General features: G+C 36.1%; 1 protein-coding gene across 2 annotated transcripts; it reads left to right on the forward strand.

Moving 5' to 3' along the window:
* The first annotated feature begins 5797 nt into the window (after window positions 1–5797).
* On the forward strand, window positions 5798–10133 carry LOC147478308 (uncharacterized). Of its 2 annotated transcripts, XM_086582217.1 has the most exons (4): window positions 5798–6010; window positions 6217–6708; window positions 7054–9594; window positions 9706–10133. In XM_086582217.1, the coding sequence occupies exon 3, from the start codon at window positions 7569–7571 to the stop codon at window positions 9546–9548; it is 1980 nt and encodes a 659-aa protein (XP_086438343.1). In that variant the 5' UTR covers window positions 5798–6010; window positions 6217–6708; window positions 7054–7568; the 3' UTR covers window positions 9549–9594; window positions 9706–10133. The 2 variants fall into 2 exon arrangements, with proteins under 2 accessions (XP_086438343.1, XP_086438342.1); XM_086582216.1 differs by lacking the exon at window positions 5798–6010 and having other exon boundaries at window positions 6017–6708.
* The last annotated feature ends 246 nt before the right edge of the window (window positions 10134–10379 follow it).

Genomic DNA, 10379 nt, shown 5'->3' on the forward strand with positions numbered 1-10379 from the left:
AATTTAAAAAAATGGTTTTTTTTAGCTAGCAACATTTTCTTTTCTCATCCAACTTACTTACTTATTTAATCAGACCAAAATATTCAAAGACAAAAAAACAATTGCTAATGGATTCGCTAGATCATTTTGAAGACAATAATAAGAAAAAGGTTTTTCTTCTTGCATTTTTCTTTAGATATTTTAATCTTCAGTTAAGAATACGCATTATGTTGCACAACATGATGTAGTATTCTTATATCTTATAGGTAGTACACTCATATGAATCCAACAATGTTCCTCCATCACATATAAATGCTCGACAAGAGAATTACACAACTAGCAGCACAAAGGTGAATTTCCTCAACATAATATCTATTTTTAAGGTAAATAAGTTTGTGGCATATACAATACTAATTACATACTAACTAAATTACAAAGGTTAAATACATCTTCAAATATATTTATTAGCGGCATGGCAGGCTTGACAAAAATCATTATCAAACAAAAAAATAAAACTAAAATATTCAAATGTTTTTTTTCCCCTTAATTAAAGTTTCATTCAGACAAATTTAATATGTAATATTTTACATTATACATAATTCTTCATTCCTAGCACGTGCAACGCACGTGCCCATTTACTAGTCCTGATAATGGAATAATTTGTTATTTTGAACTATATTTTTCATGTAACGTTGGAAGAGCCTACACAAAGTAGTAACTTATATAAAACATACTTTTTTCATTTTGCTATTTATACAATTACGTATTTTTTAACAAAATATAAATAAAATTACATAGAAAAGTTGTGAGGACTTTAATACGGGCCTTTGAGGCTCGGGCTGAGGGCCGCCCTCATACTTTCATATCTAGGCCTTTACCCTCCCCTCAAAACGTGATGGCCAGGCCGGGCCGGGCTAAAAGCCTTTTTTACACCCCTACTTCAAACTATTCAAAGAGAATGATTCGGTGAACAATGACGTTTTCCAATTACACCCCTATATACACTTATTTATATATTTACTATTTTAGATGATTTGGTGAACAGTGGCGTTTTCCAATTATACCCTATATGGTTTTAATTATTACAATCATGGTCAAAATGGTATTATATAATAACATAGTTGATGGAGAGGTAAAACCATCCATTTTATGCAAATTGAAATTAGGACATTTCTCTCCTAATTTATCACAATACTTTCTATTTTACAAACAATTGCGAGATTATTACTGACCAAAAGTTGGATTTTTGTGCTGCTCGGCCCAAACCAACTAACCGCACCTGTGCCAGTGAACTAGTTTCAATAAGAAATACCAAAATATCACATAATACCAGCAATTTGATAGCGTTTATTGTTATATTCGCGTACATTCTCCCCTTACGTTAACAAAACGTCATAATGTTACTTATTAAAACGTATTGATGACGTTCTTTTAGGGAATTGTTATATACATACCTCATATATCTCAAGGCAGACCCCATTTAAAAAAAAATTAATACCGGATATGTCCCCAAATAATCTCTTAGGGCAGACTCCACTTAAAAAGTGAAAACACATAAATTTCAACTTTTGTCTTTTTACTCAAGTTTTGTCTTTTTACTCTCTCAAGAAACTTTCTTTAAACCTACATTTTTTTTTCCACTCCTCTCATTTTCCAATCCAAATAAACTTAACCCACACATATTTTCTTTCTCTACACATATTCATCTTCTTTTTCAAATTCTTTTGTTCTATTTCTATTTACAACCCATCTTTTTGTTTTTCAATTTTTTTGTTTTTTTTATGACATTGAGTGAAATGGAATGGGCATATAATGTTTTTAATGTGGAAAATGAACTATTTAATGAAGAGAAATTTCAATCAAGTGACCAAGACAGCGACCAAGACGAGGTAACTCCATACACAACTATTGTTCATAATGATTCCAATATCAATTTATTATGAAATCATTATGAGGACGACTTGTAATTACAAAGTATTTATGCAAACTCAATCTATGAGGACGATCTCTTCCGTTTAATGGTTGATTTTAATAGTGAGTGTTGAGAAATGGGAATAGTCTTACGTTCGAGATGTCCCAGGCCAATTAACTTTCTAAGACTCTGGCGCCCCAACTGGAGCGACTTATGAAGCATTAGACAGTCTACTTTGGCCGTCTTTTAGTTACTTTAATAGATATTTTTCTTGTGACAAATTTTTAGCTAACATTATAATTCACTGTAAATGTTATAAGATCCTCTATACAGTCACAATGAGGTACCAATTGATGCACTTAGGACTTCACAAAATTCAAATGCATCTTAGGAGGAGCACTACATAGATCAAAGCGAGAACATTTTAACACCAACATGGTATCGTGGATGAATATACATTTTGAAACTTACTTCTTTGATTTAATACCTTCTTACCTATGGATTAATGAATACTTAAATTGATTTATAGGTATTTGATAGTCGTCAAGATTTAATTGATTGGACACAACATAAAGGAAGTGAAGTGGGAGCTATTATTATCAGCATGGGAAATCTCAAAATGCAATTGGTAGGAAGGTTCCTAGGCTTATTTTTGATATGTGAGGTGGTGGTAAATTTCGATCTCATAAAAAGGTAGAAGCAAACGAGAAGGCAAAAGTGAGAAAGACTGGAACAAAAAGATGAATTGTCCTTTTAAATTAAAAGCGTGTTTTGAACGTGGTAGTTTAGATAGATGGACACTAAGAGTTGATTGTGGTAAAATCATAATCATGGGATGGCAAAAATTATGGAAGGTCACTCTTATATGAGAAGGTTTAATAAGATGGAAATGATTTTTGTATCCGAGATGAGTAGAGTTGGAGTCAAACCAAAAGAGGTCATGAATCTTTGTCAATTCAAGAGATATATTAAACTTCGTCCTCCATGAGACAAATGTATAACATAAGACATAGAATTAGACTTGATGAAATGGAAAATATAACACGATTGCAAGAGTTGGGTAGATTGTTAACGGAAAATGGATATGTGGAGTACAAGATGCGTCGAGAAGGTAGCAATGAGGTTTATGAATTGTTTTGGGCCCATCCGGTTCGATCCAAATGGCTAAGACTTTTAACCAAAATTTTCTCATGGATTGCACATATAGGACAAACAAGTATCATTTCAAGTTGTTAGAGATTGCGGGAGTGACATCGACCAATATGACTTTCATTGCATGTCATGTGTTGATGGAAAAGGAAAAAAGAGTATGAGTACACTTGGGCATTGGAAAGGTTTTGAGAGATACTCATGCCTGAAGTTCCAGTGTTGATTGTGACTGATAGGGAGCTAGCTTTGAAGAATGCGGTCGATGTAGTCTTTCCAAATGCAAAGAAGCACTTGTGTCGATGGCATATTTCCCAATGTGTCTTGAAAACGGAAAAAATATTCTCGATGGACGAAAGCAAAACATAAATAAACTTTTGTGCCATGTGGACTAATGTGGTAAAGTCAAAAGACACAGGAGGGTTTTTTGAGAAAGTTTGCTTCTATAGAATTAGCTTTTAAAGACTATCCTGTGCTCATCCAATATTTGCGTAGAACATGGTTGCCTTACAAAGAAGCATTTGTTGCTTCTTGGATAGACCAACAAAACACTATGAAAACAACTACGCATTTAATAGGGTGGAAGGATTGCATGCTCGACCAAGTCGAGCTTGAAGCGGAACATGCAAACATGATTTTCTTGGAATGTGGAAATTGATCCATCCAGTTATCAATATTTAGATGAGTGAAATTAGAGCCTCTTTTTGAGAGGAGTTTAATTAGATTTCAAAGACGAGCACAATGACGAAGTTTTTAGTGAGCTCGAGGATTTATTTCAAAGAGAGCTTTAGATTTGATTTTGGAAAAGATGAGACGATAGATGTCATTGGGGTAGATGATAGTGTTTGCGACCACACTTTATGTGTACTTCACACGGTTTGCCGTGTGCGCATGAGCTAGTGATACTCAAACAAAAAGGGTGCAGAATACCTCTTTCTGAAATTGATGAATTTTGGAAAAAGTTGTCTATTGAACCGAGAGCCAATGATCCCATTGATGTTGATTACAAACCAGCTATGGATTTATTTATTCAATGACTAGGATCGACTTATGAAGACCAACAGAGATCTATGATAAAGATGCTCATGGAACTTGCAACGCCTAAAAGTTCATCATTGGAGCCACCAAAGGAGGATGCTACACCAAAAGGCCGTCCTAAGGGCAATACTAAGAAGAGGCCAGCAAAAGAAGAGTGGTCAACTACCCGAGATTCGTCATGGTTTGAGTACCCTCCAGATGCTTCACCCGTGACTTTACAATCCATAACGAAGACCAAGGCCAAACCATTTGTTCCAAAAAGGAAGAAACCAAATTTTGATGTTGGTTGCTCCATTAATGAAATTGAACATCCTCCAGATGCTCCACCCGTGACGCCACAATCTATAACGAAGCCCAAGGCCAAACCATATGTTTCAAAGAGGAAGAAACAAAATGTTGATGTTGGTTGCTCCATTAATGAAATTTCGCATCCTCCAGATGCTCCACCTATGACTCCACAATCTATAACGAAGCCCAAGGCCAAACCATATGTTTTAAAAGGGAAGAAGAAACTAAGTTTTGATGTCAGTTGCTCCATTGCTCAATCTAGATATAAAATGTGTTTTCCGCGTGCATTACTACAGTTTATTGTTGGTTTTGAAGACCCCGTCGACGATGGAAATTGTGGTTTAAGGGCTCTCTGCTTGGCTTTGGGCGATGGAAACGTGGAAGCCTCTGAGATCTCTACTTGTTACAAGAAGGTAGTATGAAATCTTCCAAGTGTGTATCACTGTATCTAATAAGCGAAAAACAGATATGGAAGTACATTGTAAGTAATTCTACTATGTAATTGTCATTAGAATGAAAAGGAAACTCAAGTATATAATTGATTATTTCAACTGTATTGGTTAAAGTGATTGTGCAGTTTCTTAATTTTAGTGGTCATTGGAGTACTGAACTATATTTTGTGTCACAAGAATGAAGTGAGAGACAAGACTCAGACTCGCTGTAGAATTCTTTTTAGTTTTTTTTTGCAAAGAAAAGAGTCTCACTCTCACTGCCTGTGCCATAGGTAAAACTCATCAAGGATCATTCGGATTTTGTGTGAGTGTCTTCTTTTTTTTATTAGAGCATTTCTAATGCAGGTGAAAAAGAGGGGGATGTGAAAATTTTCACTTCTTTTTAGTGCAAAACCAGTGCCCCAGTGTGTAAGTAAAAAAGATGGCGACTATTTTTCCAAGTCATTCCCATAGTGAAACTTTCAACCGAAATAGTGACTGATTTGTGAACTTCGGATAGGATGTTGGATTCCGTCTCGTGTGTTTTTTTTCTTAAAAAATGGGTTTTTTTTCGGACGGAATGTTTTATTCCATCTCGCATGATTTTTCAATTTTTTTTCGGTTTTTTTTTAAATTTCAGACGGGATGTTTCATTCCGTCTGGAGCGTTTTTTCAATTTTTACGTCCAGACCGAATCTAACATCCCGTCTGAGATTATTTTTCACTTTTGCATTGCCCAGTTTCACCTTATTTTTCACCAAAACGGTGATAAGAGAGGGAAAAACTGCCTACATGGAAGTGATAAGAGGGGAAAAAAAATTCACTTGCATTGGAACCAATGCTGTTAGGAGAAAATTTTCTTTTCAATAATTTTGTACGGTAGAAATTAAAAATTATGGGTCCCCCCTTCTCTGAAACTCCTATGGAAGTATCACGGAAAATTTCCCTGAAGAGCCGCTAATGTTATGTTTTCTTGCTTTATAAGTTTATACTAAAGAATGGGCCAAAGAGGGGGGAAAAAATGTATGATCAGCTTTCTCTTAACAAAATGAAAATTTGTCCATGAAGTAGTTCTGTGCCGATGTGCGACGAGCAGTGTATTGTTTTTTTCCATTGGGATATGTGTTTGTGGTGTAAATTTGAGGCCATTGACAACTCTGCTGCAGAGTCTCTCACTTTCACTTCAAGTCCAACTGACACTTACATTATTGCTCAGGTAACCACACGGTATTTAAAGTGTTTTATACTGAGAATGCCTATCTTAAACTGACCAAAATTGGTGCACCATCTGACCATCATACCTAGTCAATTTACTCTGTAATCTTCATTGCCACAATCTCAAACTATCACTTCTTTCATTTCAACACCAACTCCAATATTGGTAGTTTGATGCTGGCACAAGATAACACCTCTATTTTCCAGAAACACCCTTGGATAAAAGGCTAAACTCAAAAATTCAAAAGGGTACATCGAGTAGCATTTGTTGGAGAGTGCAAGTGTGCAACTGTGAGTTTTAAAAGGTTGCTGTAAGTTGAGAGTTTGTGACAAATGAGGAGTAAACAACGGCAGAATTTGTGGGAATTAAGGTTCTGATAGATCAGCTGCATCAGTCAATAGAACTTGGGTAAATCACTGTACTGTAGCGGGAACTCACCAAAGGTTTAGAACATGCACCAAGAAGGAAACAGACGCGGGGTTTTTTCTCTTGAAGGGTAAGTTATTGTCCTGTTATTGCTACTTAAAGCAGAGGTACATTCCCTTGGTATAAAACTATAAATAAGTAGGCATTTCTAAGAGCAAGAGCATGGGTAACTCCAAGAAGAATGAACAACAAAATGTTAGCTCTGATGGAGATCTATGCACCAAGACATTTTCTTCTCAATGGAAAAAAAATGGAAGAGTATCTCAGCCAAGGTATCATTCGAGCATAGTGGTTTTGATAAATTTCTTTTGAACGATGTTTTGTCATATCTTCTCTCAGGTGCAGTGGAGAAGTAGACTATGCTTACTAACAACCGTGATTTTTATATGTAGGATATTATAAAAGGAAATTATAGAGAAATAATTATTCTGAATGATTAACAAGATTAGTTGTTTTTTCGTTATCTCTAATAATTTTTAATTTCTAATCTTGCGGATGGGGACTGAAGCCAAAGTGCCAATGAAATGGGATTTTAGTTGTTAGTTTGTTTCCTCTCTTTCACAACGGCAAGTCAGTGCCTTTACCACTACCATTTTGTTGGGTTTTAAAATTTGAAGGGCCCTTGGACTGCAATGACTTCATAAGCTAGCTAGAAATGACGAGATATTCAGAAAGCCGAAATGCAAGAATAGATAGTCTTGCTTGATGTTAAAGCTTTGTTGTGGTGTTGGTTCTCAAGGTTCTCCGCAAGAAAGAATTATTTGTTTGAAATGATGATAAGAATAAGTAGTAATGGGATTTAATTAGGATACTAGGGACAGTATGAGGATATGTTATACCTTGCTTCATAAATCAATAAAAGTTAGGCTTATGTATCCTTCGTATGAGAATCTCCCTCATATGTGCAGTGTGCACTATGTTATACCTTGCTTCTTACATCAATTCAATAAAAGTAATGCTTATCTAAAAAAAGGAAAAAGAAAAAGCACATCAATAAAAGTAATGTTTATCTAAAAAAAAGGAAAAAGAAAAAAAAAACTTGTTCCGATTGCTATTATTAAAGGAGAGCTATTATTAAAGGAGAGCTAGGTCCATGTTTCACTCCTTCAAACTTTGAGATAACAGAGAAACAATGGCAAACCATGGTTGCATCAATGGAACTGTAGATGGTTCTAAGTTCCCTTCGCCTGTGCCTGTTATTGGTTTATACATAGCTGCAGCTTCTTTGGTGTGCATGCTATTGATGCTTTGTGATATGGTAGCTGGAATTTGTGCTAAAAAGCGATGGCTACCCTGTAAGCTATTCACACTCAATTCTGTTTCTCTAACTCTTCTTTCCATAGCAACTAAACTCCCCGTCGATCTGACAACCTCAATGCCGAGTGCCCAGGATCAGTTTTCTAAACTATGTGGGACTACCTTTATATGTGTCTGTATGAGTTTTCTCATGCCTTCTTTTGGAAATAATAGAGATGCTGATATTTTTTCAAATTTGATGTCCTTGAGCATTTTCGTCATATCTACAGTCGTAAACATCTGTATACAAATACACACTGGAGTTATTGTTCTGTTCATCGTAGAACATATCATAGTCTTGTGCTTTATGGTGCTATTACTATCAATGTTCTGGCAGATTTATCCATCCATTAAAAAAGATAATAGCTTCACCACTGGGAGCTATAATAAGGTTCTTAGAAAAGGGAGCAGTAGCATGCTTGGTCGATTGAGGGGATGTTACCTGTGTGCTTATTGCTATGATCCACAATTTACAATAAGCAAAAATCTGGTGTCTGCCGGTGTTGGCACAATCTGCCTGCTGTGTTTAGTCATCTTAATACAAGCTTTAATAAGATCTCTCATTTTGAAGCGGGTGAAGTTTTGTTCTGGGATGTCTGATTATGACTGGTCGATGCCAATAATAGTTGTCACTCAGATTCTGACTGTCATAGTTGGAACATTCCCAGTTGTCTTTAGATGGCTAGCATTGTTTAGTCGCATGGAATTCAAATCGAATGTTCATAATATCCAAATTTATTGGAATTCACCTCATTATCAAACCTTGAAAAAAGGGGTGACTGTCTATAGATTATACAAGTTGTGTGCATGTTTATTCAATAGAATAGTCTGGATAGTGTCGTTGTTGATGGTGTTCCCAATAGTGCTAGTGGGTTACTTATGTATTGTTCCGAACAAAGAGGATACACAGCTCTATTATCTCCATAGGCGTGAGAGTGATGAAGTTATAATTTGGGCTAGTGAGTATATTGTGCGAAAAAGTGTGGATGATATAATCAGATTAAGGGAGGTTTGCTGTAGTGAGCCACTTACTAATCTACTCCAACTCTTTCGAAAATACCCATACCGTTCTGATTTTGATCTTAGAACGGAGTTTCGAATGAATTTTGGAATGGATTTTGGAATGGAATATACTCCCATGACTCTTCCAATGGTAGCCCTCGTGAAAATTGCACAAGTTTTCTTACCAGGTAATCTTGTTGGATCTCTAGTACACGCATTCAGACAAGGCCAAGAAATCATTCTATTCATTGACCAAACACTAATGCCACCGGTCGCAAAAGAATTCTTTTCATATGCAAAAGATTTGTGCAGAGATGGCGACTTTAGTGGTCTGCTCCCTGAGGAGTATCGTCCCCAACGTCAATCCGGTTTGCATCTGGATCTGAATCGTGCTCGTCAGATCCTTTTTAAATTGAAGGAATCACCGAATCTCCACAATATGGATGGAATTCTTCTTCATGCCATTATTGGTCGCATCCTTGCTGAAACCCCCTCAACGCTTGAAGATCTATATACATCTATAGAGAAAGTGTTTGTTGAGATGTTGCATTGGGTTTTCAGAAAACTACCGATTGCTATATTCAAATGCTTGAGTGAGAGCCCAACTGAGGAGTTCGAAAAAAGAGTACGACTTGCCATGAAATTCCTCTTTCAAATTGAATCTTTGGACGATCATATTGAATGGTCACTTCCCGGAGGATCTGGTATCTCAGAGTTTCTAACAGATGAAGCTACTGCTTCGACAGTGTTTAGAGGTCCACTGGCACGGCTCAATGAGATTGTTCGGAGGCCTGCAGGGGAAAGGGGAGTTTAAGGGGTGGAAACGAGACATAAGCTGTAGACACAGCCGCCAAAATAAGGTATTTTTTTAATTTTTAATTTTTTATCTGAAGTGTAAAAGCTAAAGTTTAATTAACTATTCGATTTCATTTGTTTGGAATTGTATATTTTTGTTTTTGTTCATTTTGAAGAATCTACATTCACGTGGTCTAATGGAGTAATCTGGTGTCGTATGCTGCATTTCTAAGCTGGAAACGGTTCCTCGATGTTTTGATTGAAAATAGTCTCTGATTGTTCTAAGTTTTTAATTTTTTCTTCTGGCCTTCGCATTTTTCTTTTGTAGCCAAGAGATGTATTTCGAGTGGCATTTTGGCGACGATTGTTTGTACAGAACTACCCTGCATTCTAAAAGCTAAAAGCTCTTCTCTTCATTTTTGTTTGGCACTTAAATAGTAATTAAAATGTCAGTTAGACATTTGTATACAAATATTTACAGGAGTGATCGTTCTGTTCAACACAGAACATATTATTGTTTTGTGCCTGCTGGTGCGCTATTGCTCCTAATGTTCTGGCAGATTTATCCGTCTACTAAAGAATACAAGAGTATTATCCCTAGTCATTTCAATGATCTAATTGCAAAAGGGAGCAGCACCATGTTCGATCAATTGGAGTTGTGTTACCAGTACGTTTACTGCAATGATACACAATTTTCATAAACCCGAAGTATGCAGCTGTCGCGTAATCACCCCATTGTGTTCAGTCGTCCTAATACAAGCTTCAGTAAGATCTCTTATTCTAAAGCAGCTGCAATTTTGTTCAGGAAATTCTGATTACGAACGAATGGTCAATGCAAACAATTGTGTCA

The sequence above is a fragment of the Coptis chinensis genome, chromosome 9 (assembly GCF_015680905.1).
Source record: "Coptis chinensis isolate HL-2020 chromosome 9, ASM1568090v1, whole genome shotgun sequence".
Classification (NCBI taxonomy): domain Eukaryota; kingdom Viridiplantae; phylum Streptophyta; class Magnoliopsida; order Ranunculales; family Ranunculaceae; genus Coptis; species Coptis chinensis.

Coding starts and splice junctions, on each gene's coding strand:
- LOC147478308 (XM_086582217.1), top strand. CDS start 7,569: ATGGCAAACCATGGTTGCATCAATGGAACTGTAGATGGTTCTAAGTTC.